This window comes from Oreochromis aureus, linkage group 12 (assembly GCF_013358895.1).
Source record: "Oreochromis aureus strain Israel breed Guangdong linkage group 12, ZZ_aureus, whole genome shotgun sequence".
Lineage (NCBI taxonomy): Eukaryota > Metazoa > Chordata > Actinopteri > Cichliformes > Cichlidae > Oreochromis > Oreochromis aureus.
Genome location: NC_052953.1, coordinates 4,608,933 through 4,632,945, shown reverse-complemented (window position 1 = coordinate 4,632,945; position 24,013 = coordinate 4,608,933). Strand labels below are relative to the sequence as shown.

At 40.6% G+C, this 24,013-nt stretch overlaps 1 protein-coding gene across 1 annotated transcript; it reads left to right on the top strand.

Annotated features, from left to right (window-relative positions):
- Nucleotides 1–1,593: 1,593 nt before the first annotated feature.
- On the top strand, nt 1,594–7,618 carry prdm8b (PR domain containing 8b). Its single transcript, XM_031734882.2, has 4 exons — nt 1,594–1,924; nt 4,560–4,784; nt 5,347–5,578; nt 5,808–7,618. The coding sequence occupies exons 2-4, from the start codon at nt 4,566–4,568 to the stop codon at nt 7,061–7,063; spliced, it is 1,707 nt and encodes a 568-aa protein (XP_031590742.1). The 5' UTR covers nt 1,594–1,924; nt 4,560–4,565; the 3' UTR covers nt 7,064–7,618.
- Nucleotides 7,619–24,013: the final 16,395 nt, after the last annotated feature.

Here is a 24,013-nt window from a genome sequence, read left to right as displayed (position 1 = left end):
AAAAGCTTTTTGCACTTTAGCTCTTGTATAAGAGCAGAATTTAGTACAAGTGAGGAACCCAGTTTATTCAGATAATAACTGAGCTGCAATGCAGAAACCTCCAATTCTGTGTTTGGGGTTTAGTGTTATTTTAGTTATCAAGTAAACCACTACAGTGGGTCTGGGAAGGCAAAGTATTCCTAACCTTGTGTTACCGGGATGTGTGATTTCTGTCATTGGAAAATCGTTTCAAGTCTTGGCAATCAAGGAACCAAAAATAACTAACTGACCCACAATAAAAATAAATAAATAAACGTTCTATTTCTCTGTAAAAGCTGGGATTAAGGGTTAGGGTTTGCCCCATCAGTGGCTGATGATGTAGACCTCACAAGATGATTGTAAGCATTAATTAGAGACTGAGCACAGAGAATATTAGTCATGTGGTTGATTCATACATTTTATGTTCAAAGTATATTATGTATATAATGTTCAAATAATTATTGGTTACATCATTTTCTTTAAAAATGTCTATAACACCAGAAAGAATTTCTTATTGGACTTCACAACCTCAGTTTTGAGAAAGGGCCTTTTCACTACTATCCTCTTTCTTCATTTTTAGCTTTTCATCTTAAAATGACATGCAAGTTGAAAAATTAATGCATAATAGTACACATTTGATTTTTTTTTAAGTAGCTATATTAAGACTTTGGTCAAGTCTTAGTTGGGGTACATCTGCAGAAATCTCTTGCACAGATAAAAGTAATGCCTTATTTTCAAATAGACATTAAAAAAGTCCTCAGTGAGCTGTACCTGACCTGCAGCTTTATTTCCATCACAATAGCGAGCCTTCACTCAATGCAAATTATACACTGGCGCCCCCTAAATGAGCCCAAACACAGTACAGACAGCATCAGCAGCACTGACAGCAGCGGCAGAGATCCGCTGTGAGAGACTGCCCGGGATACCCAGGCGCTCTGACCGCATGGAGAACCGGCTGGCACGGCGGGAGGCAGCGGGAGCGCGCGGTGCCCCCGGTGATGCCTGCTCAGCTCAGAGTCCAAATTCCAAAAATTAAAAGTGGTGCGAGTTAAAACCACAGAGAAAGTTGGTTTGTTGCACTGAGCAGTAGCACCGTGCATAAAGGAGGCTTGGAGCCAAATTTGGAGGGGTTGAAGTGATGCTTTATTGGGTTAACTTAACAACAATAATAATGATGATAATAATAACGATGATAATAATAATAATAATAATAATAATAATAATAATGAGGAGGAGGATAATATTCACAGTAATAATAATAAAATAATGATGGAAGAACATTTTTATTCTCTCGACAACTCGAAGCTGCTGTTGGCTTCTTTCCTCTCCCCTCACAATAGAAATCTTCAACTTAAATGTCACTTTATTCCGACCAATGCAACCACCAACTATTGTGATCTGAATTACAATAATAATGGGCGGGGGTGAGAGGGGTCTTTATCCCTCCGCACATCCATAAATCGCACGAAATGACAGTCGGCCAGTGAAGAGTTAAAGGGAGGAGACGGAGAGTGACACGCCTCATTGGGTAGATTATGTGCCGCAAACAAAAAGTGTGTGTCGGTGTGCCAGTCAGCCAGAGCATCGGGCCCCATCTGCACGCCTCTCTCTCCCTCTCTCCCTCTCTCTGTCTGCTTTTATCCGTGCAGCTCTCTCTCCCTGCCCCGCTCCTTCACTGCCAGTGTCGGCGGCAGCAGCAGCAGCACTGTCACTTTCAGCACACTGGGGAGGAAATGTACTGATACTACTGAGCAGCCCGGGAGCACATCACCATCTCCATCATCACCTCCATCACCGTCACCGCATCCCCCCTCGCGTCTTTTCGGGGCTTTTTTTTCCCGGATTGATTCGCAGCATCGCTCTCAAGTCGTTTGTGGATTATTGTTCCCTCCTCATCGACGGAAAGGTAGGTCTGTGACGTGAAAGCTGTGTGTGGTTCGGATAGTTTTGGAGCTGGATAAAAGGGGTGGGTTGGGTGGGGGGTTCGCTTTGCGCGGCACACGTTCTGCAGAATAGAAAGCAGGAAAAAATGGAAAAAAAAAATAATAAAGCAAACGCAGATGTTTCCTCGCTGCCGCGCTCAGTCACAGCGCTGATTCGGGACAGTTTCAGTGGATGGGTGAAACACCCCCCAGTTTCAGCTCACCCCCACCTGCAGCGGGTTTGGAGGGAGAGGGTGGCTGCTTTCCTCCAGTTTGGATGTGCAAACACGCCGCTCGGTGTCTCTTTTTATTAATTCGAGCCTGGCCTTGACTCATATCAGTCACCCGATAATTTGTGAGGATTTCATCCACCTCAAGCGACTATTTGGGTTTCTTTGAACATAAAAAGGTTCTGTTTAGTGCCGGAAACAAATTGTTTAGCTTCGCATCGCAGCGCCGGGAGCCGCGTTGGAAAGGCGGTGTGCGCAAAAATGTTCCAGAGAATCTTCCTGCTGCTGCTAAACGTTTACGAAGTTACAAAATCCTGTAAATCAGCCGACTTCAGCGGCAGCTGTTCTTTGTTATTTAATCAAATTTCCACCCTTCTTTTAAAACAATAATAGTAATGATAATAATAAATAAGAACAGAAGCCAAACCAGAGGAGAGCATCGCTTTTTCTCTTTTTGCACCCACAAAACAACTGCGGATCCCGGGGACAAACAGACGGTAGCTCATCTGTTCCCACCGCCAATCACCGGCACGAGAGCAGTTATCAATATCAGCCAGTTTATTTCTGAACTGGATCACATTAACGCGCAAAAGCCACGTTTCTCCCCGACTGCGCGCAAAAGTGCACAGACCTTAATCCCAGCTGTGGAGCTTTTAAATGATACTTTAATAATTTTCTAATTAATGGCCTCATTTATTTGCACGAACTGTGCCAAGACCGTGCCTCGTGGACTATTACTATTATTATTATTATTATTATTATTATTATTATTATTATTATTATTATTATTATTATATATATAACAGCACTCTAAACTGTTAATTAGAGTTACTCTGTTATAGGCCCAAAGTACAACAGTAAATCATTTTTATTCATATTTTGCAGTTGCTAAAATAAACCAAACAGTGATCAGAGAACATTACATACAACATATCATTTCAACAATTTAGGAATGGCTGTTTAAGGAAAAGCTCTTTGTCTGAATTTATTGTTTGTATTTATTTATTTATTTCTGGCGTCCTTTGTGCCTAATTTACGGCCGAACAAATGTGCATCAGGTGCAGGCTTCCGCGCACAGATTCTGCTGTATTTAAACGCCAGAGGAGGAAGAGGGGAGGAGAGGCGGGAGTGAAAGAGGCGCACCCGTCTAAACACACACATGCAGAGGTTAGAAAGGGAGAAAAGAAATAATTAACTGGTCGTGCTGCTTTAATTACAGTCTCAGAGGGGAAAGTGGCGGATTATGGTAATGAGGCGACATACGCTGCCGCTTGTAGAAAGGAGAGAAAGGTTGGCTGACATGAAATCACTGACTTTGACAGTCCACTTGAAACCCATTGGACATGCTCTCTCCGTTGGACGTGCTCGGACCTCACCAGCTCCTACTGAGGGTGCCGTCCTCTTATTATCCCTCTCGTTTTTTCTCCTTTGTAACAAAAACAGTCTTCAGACAATGTGAGAAATCCAACAAAACCAGACACGATATTAAATTAATGAAGACAATATTTATAGAAAAATCAATGATCACACAAGCGTGAAGCACAGTGAGCTCACTGGAAAAGTAAGGATGTTAAAAGTGACTCTGGGAACACTGTAGGCAATAAACGCTTTAACAGGAAGCACCTGGAAATATTCAAGCCCCAAACTTTTTAAAAATATTTTTCATTTTTCTTTCATCAGGCAGAGAGGGCATTGAGGGAGTCCGCGGAGGCCTTCTGATGTTAAAATTATCATTAATACTTATTATTATATCACTTATGCGAAGATTATATAATAATAGTCTGATTGCATTAATAGCCGTGTTTACTATTATTAACAATAAAAACCTTTCTAGATTGTTTTATTCCTATAAACATATAGCTTATTTTTACAGAGAATATTATTATTATTATTATTATTATTATTATTATTATTATTGTTGATAATAATAACAAAAATAAATTACAAAATTCACATGATCACTTATCTCTGATTGATTTAATTTTTTATTGTCGAATTGTTTATTGTGATTGTTATATAATCGGATATTGGGAAACTACATCATCAATATGCTGAAGGTGTTGCCGTCATGAACTTATTACGTGGTTTGAATAAATTAAAAGGGGGGAAAAAACAGGCCCCTTAACGACGCCCTTGACAGCTGGTTTAGCCAATCTGTCTAGGAAGAGATTTATTTCCTATCAGCTGGTACAGCGGAGGGTATAATCCACTAAATAACCAAAGGTTAGGCTCCAATGTGTGATTTGTTTTTGCTTGATGAATATATTAAAGAGGAAATTACGCATTTTGGGGATAAATAACCCCCCAAAAGAGGAAGTTTGATGATTTCCGTGAGACATTTTTGAGGCCTGTACTGACGCTGGTTTCTCGTGGTTCCGTGTGTCCGCAGTGTGAAATGGAGGAGTCCAGCTCTCAGAAGTTGGTGTGGGATGGGGACGCCAAAGCGGTGCAGCAGTGTCTCACGGACATTTTTACGAGCGTCTACACAACGTGCGACATCCCGGAAAACGCCATTTTCGGGCCTTGCGTGCTGAGCCACACGTCTCTGTATGACAGCATCGCCTTCATAGCTCTGAAATCCACCGACAAACGCACAGCACCTTATATATTCAGGGTAAGTGGAGCTTTATTTTGATCACAAATTTGAAATAATGTTATTTTAATACATCCCTTATACAGGGTTTAATTAGCTCAATTTTTAGTAATTATGACTGAAAACAGATTTTACTGATTGGCATCTAAACAGGCCTAAAATGACAATTTATTTTATTTCTGTGCAATAATTAAATATATCCCTAGAGATGAAAACTAAAAGGCTAAAACAAAAGGAGGAAAAAACAAAAACAAAAAACATCTATGGTCACTAAAATCTTAGTGTCATACTAGTAGATTTTGCTTATTTTTAATAGCTATTATAATTTGCTTAATTTCAGGTGGAAAATTAGATTTATTAAAGCAGTGTGAACATTTTTTGTCTTCCCTGAATTATTTTTTAAAACTTAGATTCCAAACTGTAAAAATACACGTCGTGCCCTCCTTGTTTCTGCAGCAGTTTGGGGGTAATTCTCTCTTCCCATTTGCATCTAAAAAAACAGCCTGAGAGGTTTATGGGGGGGAAATGATTTGAAATTAATTATTTAAGTATTAACCCAAAATGCTCTTGCTTGATGGTACAGGTGGACACTTCAGCGGCCAACAGCACCTCGGAGGGCTTGATGTGGCTGCGGCTGGTCCAGTCAGCCCGGGACAAAGAGGAGCAGAACCTGGAGGCCTACGTGAAGAACGGCCAGCTCTTCTACCGCTCGCTCCGACGCATCGAGAAGGACGAGGAGTTGCTGGTCTGGTACGGCAAAGACCTCATCGACCTGCTGCTGCTCAGTTCCAGCAGAGTGCCTCCCAAAAGCAAAGGTGAGACATAAAGACAGTAAAGTGTTTCGGCTCATGTTTAAACAATCACATTTATTTTATTCTTCTTTTAGTTTTTACTTTGATTTCACCGGATGTAGGCTTCACTATTACGAACAATGCACTAAAGAATACCTAAAGTTATATTTACTGCAATGCATTTCAAAGGTCATATTCTTGAAGTATTATTCAGTTTTTAATTTTCAACAATTTCCATTTGTCCTCCGGTTAGGTTCATCCCACCACTCCTGTCCTGACTGCAGCCAGCGGTTCCAGTTTGAGTTCCCTTTCTTGGCCCATCTCCGGTTCCGTTGCACCAAGAGACTGCAGAGCATTGGTGCAGTCGACGAGGAGCACAGCAAAGACAGCAGCAGAGAGCGACCAAACTCAACCCCAACCAGGACCAGCCCAAAGGTGGTCCGTTCCGAAGGCTTCAGCAGTCCTCAGGACAACAATAAACCCTCCACAGACTTTCATAACCTGGCCAGGGATCTAGAGAACAACCGGACCAGCCCGCCGAGTGACAAGGAGGCTGAGATCTGCAGCGAGAGCTCGGGCAAGAGGAAGTTCTCCGAAATAGAGGACAGGGAGTGCAGAGGACCCAGCCTTCCGCAGTCCAAGTCTAAAGACGAGCTTGCAACGTCTGTGCAGAATTACAGAGGAGCGTATGGCCTAGAGGAGAACCACCGGTCCTTCTCCCCACCAGGCTCCATAGAGCTGGGGGAGGTAAAGCGCAGCGCCTTTACTGAGGTTAAGTCAGCCCAGAACTCTAAACAGCACAGCAGCAGCAAAAGCCTCCAGAGCTCCAACTCTGAAAACAAAGATGGAGGTCGGCCCAGCAGCAACCCCTCGGAGAAGCACCTTAACATCAGGTCTGTGCTGTCGGAGACGCAGCCGCCCCAAAGCTCGCCCATGGGCAGTGCTTTCACCTCCGTCAGCCAGCAAGGAGGTGGCAGTGGTGGGGAGAGGAAGAGTGCCTTCAGTCAGCCATCTCGCTCCTTTTCGCAGATCTCACCACTGGTGATGCCACCCAAGCTGCTGGACTGCCACCCAGCGGTGGGCGACACCATCTCCTCCAACAGACTCTACCAGGCTGACCACCTTGCTGCCAAGCTGCAGGGTGCAGAACTGGGCGCCAACTGCCCCGTGCCGGGCGGCATGGCCAAGCAGAACCCCTTTGTCTACGCCACCGCCTTCTGGCCCAAGAACTCCGGACCTATCCAGCTTCAGATGCCCTCAGCTCTCACCCTGCTGCCTCCCTCATTCACCTCGCTCTGTCTGCCCGCTCAGAACTGGTGCGCCAAGTGCAACGCTTCCTTCCGCATGACCTCAGACCTGGTTTACCACATGCGATCCCACCACAAAAAGGAGTACTCCATGGAGCCTCTGGTCAAGCGGCGGCGCGAGGAGAAGCTCAAGTGCCCCATATGCAACGAGTCCTTCCGGGAACGGCATCACTTGTCACGTCACATGACCTCCCATAACTGACTTTTTAAAACTAACAAGGACGAGACTTTTGTTTAACATGGACGGATTGTCAACCTGCCTGGATTTAAGCACTCCGACTGGAAATAGACCACTTAAAAACACAAGAACACCCCTTGCACTTACTTTCACTTTGGACTTTAATCTTTGAATTCCTTTTCTGTCTGTTTGCTTTTACTCCCCTGTAAAAACAATTAATGTTTTGGGTGTATGCAAATGCGTTTTGACTTCAAAAATGAATCTATTTATGAAAAGTTCACTTAAAAGTTTGAGAATAAGGGAAGATTTAAATATGTGTAATTGTACAGTAAGTTGTATTTTATATCATATAAATGCAAATATAGAGAAAAATTACAAATGTAGTCATACATCATGGTTTACAACGCAGCAAGTTTTTTCATGTCTACAACGAATATGGACACAAATTGGGGATATTATGTCAGACTATATTTCAGAGTGCATGTAATATTAAATGATATTGATTTAAGATGCAGTCTATACATTACAATGTAAATAATTTGTTTTATTTGAAATACAAAGTGTAATATTTTGTGTCAGTGGGGAATAGTTTCAGTGTTTCTTCCTTTTGCGGAAATTTACTACTTGATAGTTTATCTAATCATGTTGAATGCATTGACAATAAAATAGCTTTATTTTCAAACTGTGGCCTTCATGGATTTTTTTAACTGCAACTCATATATTTAAAAAATCTTTATATACTCCGTGTTTTGTATTCATAAATTAAAACATTAATTGATTTTAGGGATACAAAAAGTGGACAAAACCCAAAGGTCACAGTTTTTGACCTTATTTACTTTTTTTTTTTATAAGAAATTGATTTTATATATTGCCAAAGCTCAGTGTTACTAAAATGAAAATAAACACATTATGTAAATGTTTCCAACACACTCAAAAATAAAGACGTTATTACAGTTAATATATCTGATGATAAAATATTTATTGTACATTATATGGATATATGGTTACCTACTATGTTTCCTCCCTGAAAATTATCATTGACAACGGGCATTATTATTATTATTATTATTATTACTATTATTATTATTATTATTATTATCATCATCATCATTATTATTACAGCCATTGTCTTTATTTAAGTAGGACACATGATCCACTTAATTAAATTTTAAAATAAAAAATAAAAAAGACCCTTTATCATACCTGCACATTGGGTGTTTCCCGTTGATAATATGGTCTTTTATTTATCGAAATAAAGTTTATGTAAAAGAAAAAAATATACATAAAATGTTCCGACTCTTTTTCAGTTTTTATTTTTATTTATTTATTTATTTATTTATTTATTTATTTAAAGCAAAAAGTACGTGGACATGACCTTCAGGCTTCTCGGTAAGCGATCTATTGCTTTACTGAATAAAATCCGTGCCGTACGCCTACATTTACGATTCGTTTCCATGAAATCATTGGACTTATTTTTTTTCTTTGAAGAGCCGTGAACTGCCAACAATGGGCTAAATGCAAAGTTACAGAGAAGCCACGAGTTTCCCATAAATCAATAGATGAAAATAATTTACATTTCTAATTTTTTTAAACAAGCCGCAAACTGAAGACAGCAGTGAAGTGCTGCTGTAAAACACCCAAATAACAACCATCTATCAGCCTGACGGTGACCTTTAATCTGCAAGCAAACAAAAAACAGGGTGATAGAAATTAAAACGTGATAATATCTTTGGATCAGTACTCTGTATTTCCACCACGTTATGAAAAAGCAAATATTTAAAACAATACCACCGGGTAGGGAACGTTTCAGGACACGAGCTGTACAGAAACTGGTTCAAGGGCGCCATCAAGTGGTCTGTAAGCAAACTGCACAAGAGAAGATCCCACTGTTCAGCCATAACGAGTTAGGATATATATGTGTAAAACTAAAACCCTTAAATTATATGTAATTTAAGATGTTTGTTTTTAATGAGGCATCACACTCATACCTGTATCCATGACAATATCCCTATATGACCATGGTTAAACTCTTCAGGCACTGTATTGTGAATATATTTCTATTGTTTCTGAATACTAAAATACCAACTGTCCCAAATCCACTGTGACACTGGTTCTTGGAGGAATGAATACCCAAACACTAAAAGTACAGAAGCATCAAAGACTATGGTAAAATATCACAACCATAGTTTTCCCAGACAAGATGGATAAAAACGGCAGTGCAGAATAAGAGAGGAAGGATGCCTGTTTAAATAAGCAGACAAAGGATATTTATTAGGTCATCTTCTTGTGTAATGTAAAGCTTTAGGCTGAACTGCATCACTCAGGAGAGCAAAGAAAAACAAAACTAGAACTGGAGCTGCAGTGAGAATGTGCTGAGAGACGTGCTGGATGGAGAGAAAACGCACATCAAGAGATAGAGGCTGAGAGGAGTGGATACAGCAGGAATCTGTGAGGCTCACATGATGATAAATTACAAACCGGTGCACATGTCCGCATGTCGCATCTCTTCTCAGAGCGACACACACCTCCCACTACAGCAATCCAAACAGGTCAATCTCACCGTAAAGGCATGCGATCGACGGGAAGCGAGGCCATCGTTAACTATCACCGCTCGCCCTCTCCTCATAGCCCGGATGCTCCTGATATTTTGTACCCTCGTGCTTCGCTGCTGGTGTCATCGTCCCACTTGGGCCCCAGCTTCCCCCCCGTGTCACATTTGTCACTGCATCACTCATCGCGCAGCAGCGCGGGACAGTTTATATCTCTGCTAAGCTGGCACTTCCATTTGGCCTCCTGCCCCAGTCACACTACATTTTTACATTTCAGGCATTTAGCTGACGCTGACATCTAGCAGGGAAATGAACAAACAGGTACAGCGACCTCAGACAAGTTCAGTTATTTGATAGGAAACATGGCTTCTGGACCCTTCTTTGGTTTTAGTTTGTTAGTCCAGCTTTAAAACTTAAGATGTGTTTCAAACAAACACTGTATGCACAAGATGGGAAGATTTCTGCGGATGTAAACTTAGAAGAAGAGAGCTAAGATTATTTTTGTTTAATGCAAAACTCGGAGGACAAAACGTTTTGTCTGCTATAGTCATAGTCTTCCATTGGTTTCGCAGGTTTGTTCATGACTAAACCATAAGATGCAGTGACTTCTGAGCTGCTTTGCTTCCTGTTTTTGTAACTGTCTGCTCCACCTGGGTTTATCTGTATTCTCTTTTTCTTACCTGTGCCCAGTCTGCCTTCTAGTTTGCCTTTTCTAATACCCACCTGTGGTCTTGTGTTCCCCTTTCTGTTGTTCTTCTGGATCTCTTTCTTTATAATAAGATGCTGAATGGATAATGTTATGCTGACAAAAAAAGCACTGATTTATCAGGAGAAGAGGACCTTGACAGTAACACTCTTCAGTTTGACTTACAGAAAAAAGTAATATGTAGCAGGATTATTGATATTTAGTGAGGCTTGACTCACTTGATGGGAGGAAATCAGGACAGAGGGGAGTGCTGTAGGTGGACTGCTGTCAAATTCAAATGTTGGCACTGATTTATTTCCTTCTAAAGGTTTCTGCATGATGTAGCTTTACTTATATAATCCCCTAATGTTAACTAAGAAAAGTCAGCACTGCCATCTCTCTGTGATAACTGCTGCATGATCACATATGTTGTCAGAAAGTGGTCAGTTAAAAATTTCCCGAGTTGTGACTTTGCCTGAGATTTTAAACACATTCCTTCATTTCACTGAGAGAAAGAGATGCACCCTGAGTTACATTTCAGTGCACTTACAGTATTAAGTTTATTCTCATGCAGCTATGGAGACACCACATCAGCTTGTAAAAACATGTCTTCTGCAAGCATGGCCCTGTTACTGTAATGAATGACAGTAGCTACAGTACAGTAGTCTCATATTTGGTGATGAGCTCTGCAGCTCAGGTTCCAGGGGCAGTGTTTTCTAACCATTACAGCTTTAGTGAAGGTGTTGGTACTGCAGAGCACATATGGCCTGACCGCATACAACACATCCGGTTAGAGCTGCTGCGAAATCCGACGCTGAACCTATAAATGAAACACACACTGAAGGTTTCTATTGTAGGAGCCCCAGTAACCTCTTGCTTATATTAAGTATAATTCCAGTGGACACGCTTTTTAAACACTTAACGTGTTTCGTATTCTCTGCGACTGACACTGAAAAACCTGTGCAGTAAAACGTGGTTTCAAACTGACTTTTGACGATCTCAGATTAACAGGAGCCACTAACGTTGTTCCTGGAGCATGTGCTGAGCTCAGGAGCTCCAAACACAGGTGTCCTGTGTGCGCAAAGAGTTGGGACAGCGGGCTAACAAGGCTGTGAAAGAAAAACTCAGATCAGAAGTATCGATTTCACACAGCGTGAGTCCTGGCCCGCGGCCCTGCTTACACATAACGCAAGCTGTTTTCAAGTCCTAATCCAGGGTTTACGCAAGGCCAGTTCCTCCTGCTGCTGTCTGATGTGATATCGCTGTCATATCATTATTTTTTGAACGTCTAAATATATACAAACAGCACCATCTCCTGTGCACTCGCGCTATTTCTGACTCACAATGCACTCAATCTACAGGTCTGCTGACAGGGACAAATTTACACATCAAGTCCACCCCGTGCATCTCGCTCTCTCTGAGACTCTACCTGTCGTCTGAATCTCGGATTGTTCAAATTGTGGCAGAGTCTTGAGATAGTAGTGCAGGTTACACCTGTTTCCCAGCCTCAAGCTCGTTTTGGCTAAATACAGTATAAACAGCTGCACTTGTTAAAAAACAGCAGTACAATGTAAAAGACCCTTAAATAAATTTACATTTATAGGCTATTTATTAAGGACTACATAGGTAGTCATAGGACTCGACAGGACCACAAATATGACCTTTGAGAAGTCACTTGGATGAGTGACGAAACGTTTCTCCCACAAAACGCTACGTCCAGATGAACAGATTCAACTTTTGGAGATTTACTTTCCTGGATGATTGAGAATGCATCAAGACGATGACCTTACCAAATTAAGTAAAATGCAAATATTGTAATATTTACATTGTAATTTCTCCAGCTTGAGCATACGTGCTCTTAAAAGAATGCGGTTAGACGGCACTGCTGGGTAATGCTTTGAAGACTATTTATGTTAAAGGTTAAAGCTAAGAGAAAGCATCTACAAATTAAACAAAAAGCATTTGAACATTTTTGTAATTAAACAATCATATTAGTGGACGTTAATGTTTTAAACTGAATTTTATCAGGAGAAAATCATTTAATCCTCACTTAAAAATAAAAACTAAAATCCACTAATTTCACATTAACAGAGTTGGGATCATTCCAAGAGCACTATAAACATCCTGTTCAGGAGGAGCCAGAGATATGCTGCTCATGATGACTATTGTTATTTAGGTTTGGTAGAATAAGTAAAATTTAAGATCATATATTTTCTGCATTTTTGAGGATTTCTTCCTCACATTTCCACTGGTTGAATCTACTTTCAGCTGCTCCCTTACAAGCCCTAAACAAGAGGTGACCACAGCTCTGCATGTTTGATTTAGCAGATTATGTTTAATTTCTGTCTCTTATTTCCCTCATTTACATGATCTAATTTGTATAAAACTTTCTCTTAGCTGAAATTATCCATATTCTGTTAGAATATGGATATTCTAACAGAATATGGATAACATTAAATATATAATTTTTTTGTGACAATACTTACATAAAACCACTACACTCAACATATCCTGTACAAGTTTCAGGCTGATATAGGCATGATGAGATTATGGAGGCTTTGAAAAGAACGGAAAGAAAAGAAAGAAAAAGCACCGATTGTGGAGGAAAAGAAGTGGAAAATAAGACAAACAGTGACAGGACCATTTTGGGTGTAGATGTTCATATGTTGACATCCTTATCCTGTAGCTGAAGGTTGAAGGTGTGTGTGTGTGTGTGTGTGTGTGTGTGTGTGTGTGTGTGTGTGTGTGTGTGTGTGTGTGTGTGTGTGTGTGTGTGTGTGTGTGTGTGTGTGTGCAGGCTGTGGAGTGCATGTGGTACAGTGCCTGGAACCAAACACTTCAGAAAACAGTTATGCAATTTTTTAATGATACACATAGAAAACAAAACTACTTGGAAAAAGTGGTTAAAGACAAGTTTGTTGTGTAACACTGATTGTAGTGATTGTTGTAAAAGTAATGAGTGGTTGTGTATTTTCAGCATACTGGTCATATGATGTAGAGACGAGCTTCACGCAGCCAGAGCCAGTGACTCTGACTGTGGTCGTGTTACTTTGTTACACATTCTGCTGCTGAGGCCCCCCTCCTCCTTCCTTTTGAAGCACATCTCCATAACAGCCATAGCACACAGTTTTCTTTGAGACCCGGTTGGCATGTTGTCCCTTCCCCCCTGCCTTCTGCACCCCCCCCCCCACATGTCATGAAAGTCAACCCAACTTTATCAGTCACAGCAACGACCGCAGTGCTGGATGACTCTGTGCTTCTTGGCTCAAGATGAATGTTGGCCTGTCATGTGCCCATCTTTCTAGGACGATGGCTAAAACTGCACATGATATCTTACTTCTTTACCACCAGTAGCCATCCACTTTAAACTCACGACAACATCAGCAACACACACAAACACCCAGTCCCTACTAGGCAGTTAAAAGTGCACAAAAAGAAATAAAATAACCTGAATGGTTTGCAAAATTTGACAAAAGTCACCAGGTACAAAGTGGGAAAGAAAATGGAAGCACAAAAGTGTAAAAATCGGATTTAAAAACATGTCAGAATTGTACTTAAAAAGCAATTATGTGAGACAGGATTTTACAAACCAAGCAAGGACTTGAACAGAGCATTAACCAGAGAACCGCACTGTAAAATCCACAGATCAGTAAACAGATCAGCAGCAGACAGAAAAAATGACAGATGATTTTTTTTTTTTCTTAATTCAATTCATTTTATATAAATATATCACAACAACAGTTGGTAAAGATTCTACAATAACAGAGAAAACCCCAACAATCAAACGACCCCCTATGAGCAAGCACTTGGCGACAGTGGAAAGGAAAATCTCCCTTTTAACAGGAAGAAACCTCCAGCACAACAAAGCTCAGGGAGCTTGTCTGCTACCAGTTGGGATGATGGGAGGAAGACGGGACAAAAGACATGCTGTGGACAAGAGCCGGAGAGTCTTTCTTTGTGAAATGGGTGGCTGGACTTCCATGATTATGATCCACACTGACCAGCACCGACTTGCGGCTGACAGCTTGCACAGTATATGTTACACAGAGACCTGGACACAGTGTTGCCACTGGTTTTCAGCAGTGTTTCAACTAACTACTCTCTGCAACCAGAGAAGCAGCATACCCTCAGACCAAAGTTTAAAAAATAAAAACTGCTAACATGATGCATGCTAATGCTACAAGCTAGTGTTTTGGTGTTGGTGCTCAGAAAAGTCTGTCATATTTCTGTGATGTCATTATATCATGTCATGTGCTGGGAACCTTTTAGACAAACAATTTTCTTTCACGTGACTGAGTCAGCTTTGGTGTCAGTACCCAGGTCTTCATAATACATCACGGTGCCATCTGAGGTGTTTGCTTTATGGTATCTGTTGTTTGTTTAGCCTCTGCCTTTGGTGAAAGCTAGTTATCAAAGTAAAAATTGTAGCTTCATTTATTTATTTTTATAAGCAATCTGGATTTATTAGTATTTTCTATACTGTAAATAATGACCAAAAAAATACCTAAAACATCAATATCAAGTCCTGGTCTTGCTTTCTCTTGCATGATGTTGGCCATAGTGACCACGTGACTATGGTTAAATGATTTAGAAAGAACAAATTAGAAAGAAAAAGTGCTGAAACATTGTTTATTTTATGCTTTTTTCTTTACAATTATGTTTATATTACCTGCCTGTTGAGTGTATTTGTCCAGCACGTATGCACACGATGGCATCTAGTGAAAATGCGACCAAGGCTGGAGTGGATAAAAGAGCATTAGCATTTTATCAGGATGTGACTTTTTCTCCAATTCACATGATTATTTTTGATTATTCCGTTTATAATTATCTGTTGAAATTCCATCCATCCATTTTCTATTTCTTATCCAAAGTTTGGTCACTATGGCGCCAGGTTAAGTGCAATATCCCAGATGTCTCTTTTACCAGGTCCTTCCAGGGATCCTACGATGCTCCCAACCCAGACAATATATATTTTCTCTGCAGAGAGTTGCAAGTTTACTCAGGGTCTCCTCTCAACTGGGTGTGCTTGGGAAACCACTAAGAGAAACCACACCGGAAGCATGATAATCAACAGCCTGGACCACCTCAGCTGAGTACTTTTGAAGTGAAGGAGCTACAACTCTACTCCGAGGTTTCTCCCTAAACAGCCAGAGGACACTCATTTCAGTTGCTTCTGTCCAGAAGTCATGACAATCGCATTAATGCAGATGTGAATCAGTCTGCAGTTTCAGCAAAACACTGTTTTCTGATACAGATGGTGGATTGCCCCACCATCACTGCCAGTCGGGTGGAGTTGTTGCGCCAACCAACAGAGTTAAAGATTTTTAGCATCCAGGTTACAACCTTGTTCATTTGTAACTGCTCAAAAATCCAACAGGCCATCACTAATTACGCATTTTAGTTGGAAGTGAAATAAAAGGATGTATTTAGAGAAAATTTTGCTCCTAGAAATCTCCGTGGAGGCTCGTCCAGCAAGGAATTTATCCATGCTTTAAATCATTTGGATCGCTAAAAACAATTTACTTTGATTTTTTTTTTTAAATGCAAGTCCTACTTTCAGGAAATATACCCAACCTGCTCCAGTTCCAGATGCCGCATGTTGTTGTAAGTTCTACTTTTAGATATGTATTCAGTGACTGAAGAGCATTTTCCTCTTGTCAAAACCATTAGTAAATCAAGATGAAAGAAAACGAAAAGGCCGCATAAACACATATGTTAATCCTGAACTGTCAAGACTTTGTTTTGTGGGAGTGCATGCATGTGTGTACGCTGGGAGTTCAAGTGTGTGATTAGACCCAGTGAAAGCTCCAAATGAAGATGTATGGTGGCCCAGGGGTGGGCCAGATTCAGAGGTGGATAATGGATTAGAGAAGATCAGTGTTGCTCAGTCAGGCTGTTTCCTGTGAGGAAAAACAGACCAGATTTATCTTCTGTCCTCCAACCCATGGCCACCCAGGCACCACTTAAAGTGAAAAAAAAAAGGATCTGTGTCTCATGTGTAAATATCTTTAGAAGGGACTTTATCTGTGGAAAAATGGATGTACCATTATGAGTTGACCAGAACAGAAAGAAGAGAAGGAGAGTTTCTCTTTTGATTACTGGCAGATGTGTTTCTGGCATTTCAGGAGAAGTGAAAAATGCTAAGATTTAGGTTTTTACTGCCCCCCTTTCCCCCCGCCATTAGTGCTTTTGGAATTACTGCTGTACCTGGCTCCAATTTGGAAATGTGCATAATGGAATTTTATGTGTCAGCTGGTATGTGACACAGGGTTAAAATGTAATCCATTTTTGACTGAAAACGAGTCCATAAACACTTAAATTCCAGCTGTCAGCTGGAATTTGAAGCACACAAACACGCAGTACCAGCTACAGGCACAAACTACAGCTCCATTCCTTTCTGCTGGATGAGCTCCAAGTCTAGGATTGCAATCAGCTGCTTTTCAGCTGTTTTACCAGGAGCTGAGGACCTCCAATAAAGTCTCCACAGGGAACATTTCAGCACCTGAAATCCATCCAAGCAGTACACTTCCACACCTTAGTCTCAGCAACTACACTAGAGCTCTGCAGGAATGTGATCTGGGCCTGGGTGGACATGGCTGGTCTGCTTACTGGTGCAGTTTCACTCTCCATGTGTGCACAGAAAGCTGTTTCACACGTATGTGAACTATAGGACAACCTTCTCTATTCTTGGCTTATATTTTTCTTAAATTAGTACAGTTCATTGTGCCTCAAATCCAGGCTCCGCAACAGCGACTCTAGCCTACAGCACATGGGTCACCTGTTCAACCAGGTGAGCTACAGCAGCACCATCAGTTGAGAATCTTGGCCAAGGATGAGCCACCCTGCATGGCTGCCGATGTGGTGCAATGAAGGCCAATAAAAAGCTTTTTATTGTAGGAAATCATCCTGATCAGGAGATCTCCCTGTTCTAAATCCAGTTGCAACAAAATGAAGAGCTGGAACATGTGTGCGCGCACCGTATACGTGCATCAACTGCAAGAAACACATGTGCAACACACAAAACTGCCCCTCATGTGTTGTACAGACTGGCACAAACTGCCCATTTGTTCAGTGGGGTGTGATGAATCTGTTCAATACATGATTAATTTCAAAGAACCAAACATCAGTAGTGATGAGAAACCTCCTTCTGCTTATTTGTGTAACATAAACATGATTTTTCTTCCATCCATGTCTTGGTTATGGTTGAATTTTTCTCTCTTTTAATTAGATTTTATCACAAAAAATGATTAATACTTTTATTCATAAATGAGAGCATTGAGAGTGTATTGAATTAATAACCTAATAATGCAGCGTGTCCACCAGAGAATGAAAACAAACCTAAAACTTACCATTTCTGAACAATAGAAACTACGCTGAAATGAGAAAACTGGGTCTGGAAACTCACTGAAGCTGAAGCAGCTGAGACACCACACACACACACACACACACACACACACACACACACACACACACACACACACACACACACACACACACACACACACACACACACTTCTTTTCAGTGCTGACAGGTGGAGTATCTGTAACAAGTGAACAGGTGCTGCTTTGTGGCTCTGCCAGGAGACAGTGAACTGAGAAATCCAACAACAAACAAGCAGCGGTGTTCTTGTCCTGCTAATTACCGTGAGAGCTCTTTGATTATAACCTTAGTCTGAAGTTTGGTTAAAAAGCTCCCGAGCCCAGGTTTCGCAGATCACATGCAAATTTTTCATTTCCCCCTCCGTGACCTTCCTTTTTCCTCAAACTACTAAACTTCTTCTAATTTCTCAGAGCTGTTTTTCAGGGCCAGCCTTGAACTTTGGTTAAAGGGAAAGTTCAGGGAAAATGGAGATCCGCTGGGACTCAAAGAGGTCACCAGCAGAATTAACAACACAGCCAGTGGCAACTACTGGACATCTCGGCGGGGCTCCCGAGAACGTCTGATGGTAAGAAAGCACTGATGAGGGTGAACCACAGCATGTTTGTGGATTCAGTGAAACACTTGACGTAACACTTCTAAAAGTCAGTACAATCAGCTGGCAGTAATTTATTTCTGTGTGGCCTCTTCACACTGCTGGGCATGCCTACATTCTTGTGCAAAGTAGTATAAACACTGTAAATCATATATGGACACAGCTGATGACTATGAGAATAACTTGGCTGACCCCTTTAGTCATAGATGAAGCCTTGGGCAAGCCACCACTGAAAAGCCTGATGAACCATCCTAAAATATTAAGTGACCAAAGAAAGTGTACACACAAACTGAGAGTCCACAAGTAATTTCACTCCCACGAAAGAGCTCAGAAGCATAATAATATACAACAATCTCAGGCACAGCTCATTAATTCTGACCCATACACGCAGGACACACAGATGCTGAAACTAATGCATGTGTTCATATCAGTGTAGGTCTGAAAATGCAAAGCTTTAAGTTTTATGTGATTACTTTTTTCTCACATTAGTTATTTGCACACAAATGCTACGATTGTTTGAGCAGAGATGAACATGTCTTTAACGAACATGGATCCTACTAACATCTTTGTGGGTTAGCAGCATAGACTGTGTGTAAAAGATGACCTTACTCTTTGGTACGTCAAATCCCATCATGAAACCTGGTTCCTAATAATGTGTGTCATCAGCCTACACAAATTTGGAGGCTTTTGATACACATTAGTGTTAGTTTGGGCAGTCTGTTGGAAATTTTAAACAGAGTGCCCAAATCTAGTACTACTCACTAAATATAAGCAAGTGGATGCTCCACAAGTTTTCAAGTATACAGCGCTGAACTGAAAACCTGTTTGTGATTACTATGATTGTCACAGTGGCCTAAACTGGTAACAGATACTATTTTCCTTTACAGTTAAAGTTGCAGCTTTTGAAGTGTGTTCATTGTAGCAGTAAGGCATAATTTTTACTTTGAAGGAAAACACTCACTGTTCCTGGTTTGCATCATGTTTCAAGTATTGAGTCAGTGTTTGAAGGCAAGTCAGTGTCTTCCATGCAAAATATTCCTCCTCCTCAGATACATCGTCCAGACAAATTTAAAAAAAGTGCAAAGATCATAAAGAAGAAGAAAAGTCAGGGAAAAAAAGCACAGAAAGAAAACAAAGAAATAATTACTAACTTTATAAATAAAAGCATTTGTAGGTAAATTCAGTCCCCACTTGATTAAAAAAACTGATTTATTTATAGATTCATTACATCCTTATTTAGAAGGTTGTAGTATTTCCAACGTTTCACAAGTTTGTGAAATAATTTCTTTGCAAATTTTTAGAAAGGATAAACTTTATACACCACTTGTAGCACAGTCAGCCCAACTTATACATGAGACAGAAGTCTTTTCTAATCTCACTTTTGTAACATTATTCTCTTTTTCCTTTTCCATTTTCAGTCCCTTGTTGATTATTAGCTTGATTATTAGCTTAAAAGATATTCAGAAATCCTTACATTTTTTCCGTTAAGCTTCTCAAGTAACATAAATGAGATCATTTTGCCAAGCCATCCAATAAAATTGACTTTTTCCTTATTAAGAATTTAGTCTATAGGAACTTTGTTGATATTGTGATCCTTCCAAAATCCTACGTGTCCATGTCCACCCCCACTGGGAATGCTGTTAAACTGGGTTTCCATTTTTGATAACAGTTCTACAACGCCTGATGGAGCTGCATGCATCCCATCTTTTCAAACCCAGAGTTATACTCATAATAATACTGTAGTACGACTGCTCTCACACTTCTTCACTCTGAGCACATCTGTATGGTGCCAGTATCATCCATAGGACATAATGTCAATGTGAGACCATACCTGTACTTTCATTGTTGCAACCTGCCTTGAACCTTATGTAACACATACATTTACACCATGAGAAGCCAACCAACGTTCAGTCAGCACTATCACCCAACAGTAAGAAGCCTACAGCTAGTCTGAAAGTTATTTATATGAATCTTATGACCTTAAATATTGAGTTTGCATTGCAGATATTTTGACTTGTCACAGTAGGTTTGCCATTGAGTCACCTACTTTAAGTAGGTAAGTAGAATAAGCAGAGTCTTACTCATATACCAGTAGGTACTGATATATCAGCTAATATTAGCTACTTGATATACTTGCCAAATCAATAGTTAATATACTGATGTCCCTCTCTGGCCGTTTACAGTTTGTTCAATTATACAGGGTGGGCCATTTATATGAATACACCGTAATAACATGGGAATGATTGGTGATATTAAAGTCCTGTTTGTGGCACATTAGTATATGTGAGGGGGCAAACTCCTCAAGATGGGTGGTGACCATGGTGGCCATTTAGATACAACTTGGATACAACTTTTGTTTTTTCAATAGGAAGAGGGCCATGTGACACATCAAACTCATTGGTAATGTCACAAGAAAAACAAGGCAAATCCAACACTGAACCAGTTTCACGAAACTTAGCAAGCAGTTTGCTAACTGTAGCATGGGAGTTGGGTGGTCTCGTAGGGTGTCTTGCATTGAAATCTGCTGCAATGACCTGGTTACTGCGTTCACCAGATATCAACGCAATTTCGATCCGCTCCTCATGTGTTAACCTCTTCGACATGTCAATGGCTGTGAACAAAGAGAAACTTGTAAATAACTCATGAAAGAATAAAGTTACGTTGAAACCAAGCACACCATTGTTTTTCTTGTGACATTACCAATAAGTTTGATGTGTCACATGGCCCTCTTCCTATTGAAAAAACAAAAGTTGTATCCAAGATGGCCGACTTCTAAATGGCCACCATGGTCACCACCCATCTTGAGGAGTTTGCCCCCTCACATATACTAATGTGCCACAAACAGGACTTTAATATCACCAACCATTCCCATGTTATTAAGGTGTATCCATATAAATGGCCCACCCTGTATATCCACAGATCAGAACCTACTTCAGTTAACTCCGGTGTACCCCAAGGCTCTATCCTGGGGCCTTTGCTTTTCATTATTTATCTCCTACTAGGTAATATATGCAGGATACATAACATTCAATTTCACTGTTACACAGATGACACCCAGCTCTACTTCTATTCGGAACCCACAGCTACACTCCCATTAACATCCATTTCTGATTGTTTAAGTAAAATCAAAGTTTGTTTTACTCATAACTTTCATAAAAGAGAATTTATTCTAATGGGCTAATCTAAACCGTCTCAAGCCAAACATTTTTCATTATTATTATTAACTCTGTTGTCACACCTTCCCCTCAGGTTAAGAGTTTGGTGCCATCCTCGACAGTACTCTCTCTTTCACCACTATCACTCGGTCTGCTTATTTTCATCTTCGCAATATTAATCGCCTTCATCCTTCAATTACTCCAAACAGTACCGTCATACTTGTCAATGCTCTTGTCACATCTCGTTGACATTATAATTCTTTTCTCTACAGTCTTCCTCATAAATCTCTTCATAAACTGCTGTTACTTCAGAATTCAGCTGCTCGTATTATATCCAGAACCAGATCCACTGAACATATAAGACCTGTTCTTAAACAGCTCCATTGGCTTCCAGTTCACCTACTCATCAAGATCCTCCTTCTCACTTTCAAAGCCCTTCATAATCTTGCTCCTCCATATTTATCTGATCTTCTCCATACGTACTCACCCTCTCATACACTTTGCTTCTCTTCAGCATCTCTTTTGTCTGTTCCATCTGCTCACCTGACTATTATGGGACTCAGAGCCTTTAGTTGTTCTGGCCCAAGACTTTGGAATGACTTCCACCAGATCTCCAGACTATAAACTGTCTTTCTACCCATCCGTTCAGAACAGCATACCCTTCATTATAACTTAGTCTACACGTTGGTTAGTTTTATAGTTGTGATTTTATTTGTTTATTTATTTGTTTTTATTTTGCTGTACTAATGTAAGATGACCTTGAGGGTCTTTAAAGGCACCTGTAAATAAAATCTATTATTATTATTATTATTACTACTACTACTACTGTGATCTATGACGGCTGATTAAATTTTAAAAATTAAGGAAGGGACAGGAGAAGCACTCTTATACCATGTTATGAGTGTTGGGGTTGCTGTAATTTGTCCACCAGAGGGCACTGTGCAATTTCCCACGTGGCAACACGATGACCATCCAAGTAATGCTAGAAAGTTTGTAAATGAGTAATTCACAACTTCTTGTGACAAAAACAAAACACTTAGACGTCCTTAAAATCTCATGTCTGTCTGGCTCTACTAGTGAGCCATCACAGTGAACCACTATTCACACAAGGAGGACCTTCTTGTTTCCATGATGGAATGTAGACATTGTTGCTCTTTGCTCTTTGATCCAGAGCTCCAATGCTGAAGCTTGAGAATGATTTTATGAAACTCTATGTTTTCTGTGAGCATTAACATAATAAAACTGCCTTTCCCGCTCACACTGATGCCCGTGCAGACCGTTTGAGCACCACACAACATCAGAGGACCATTGCCATTAAGTTGACGACTGAGACCTTAGCTGGTCGGATGCTGCCATACAGTGCCGTCGACCCTCACATTGATCACCGTCAGTGGGCTCAGACGGCTCAGGGGTGTAGCAGAACCTGCTGTCTGCTGTTTGCTTAGACTTAAAAGCTGCTAAAAGCTGGGATCAATCGGGCGGGAGAATCAATCAGGATCATCCATGTTTATACGACTCAGGAGGATTACCTCACTGTTACTGGAATGGCCTCACAAGAATGGCTGCCCATTAGAACAGTGGGACTAAACACTGCCCTGCTGTTTACATAAAACGTAATGTTGGCCCGGCCTTGGCTCTGTGTGCCAGAGACAATTAGAACTCTATACAGCCTGTAATCCACAGCCGGGCGCAAGCTAATCAAATTCAGACATAGCTGGGCCCCTGAAAACAATGAGGGATGGGATTACGACAAATGTGTGTGAAGATAGAAAATTAATAAGCTTAATACAAAACATGTGCTAGGGTGACCAAGAGTCAGAGAGCACAGGTTCAGATGGACGATTTTAAACTGTTCTAAAGTTTGGCACTTTGGGCTGGCCGACAAATGTAATTTGAATTGAAATGGTGCAGGTAAGGAACAGGTAGATCATACCGTGTGCCAGAAAATATACAATTTAATGTATTTATAATAATGCACATGTCTGTGTCTTTTTTTAGGTGTCCTTTCATCAGAGTTTTAAAAAATCTACTAGGATCTAATTGCAAGTTGATCATAAAACACTACTACTGCTACTGGAGCAAGAAAGGAGGGGATGCTTTCAGAGAGGAAAAATTAGTTTTTGAAAGATGAAAAGAAGTTTGAGGGGAAGTTTAAATACTTGCATACTTCCAGACTTACACATACTTCTCAGTGCTTTTGAGTGCAGGAGTACTTACAAGTACCCAGATGCTGTAACAGTCATAAAATCAAAAAATCTTGGTTATATAGCAGAAAGCAAGAGCCTATCAAACAACTATCAGCCACTATAGTTTTATATCACAAAATGTATGGTCTGGCATGATAATCATGATTAAACCTAATGATCATTAGATCTAGAGCAGTGGTTGTATTGAAAAGTGGGTCTGACAACCCCCCCATCCCCCACCCCACCCTCAGCCGCCACTCCCCAAGACACCGTCTTTTCAAGCATTGTTTACTAGGGAGAGTACATAATCCAACAAGCACATTTGTTTGAGCCATACACGGGGCCTTATTATCCCTTTGCTGCAGCTTAGCAAGAAAACTATGTCACATCTCAAAAAGGGAATTTCACACCATAAATAAATAAATA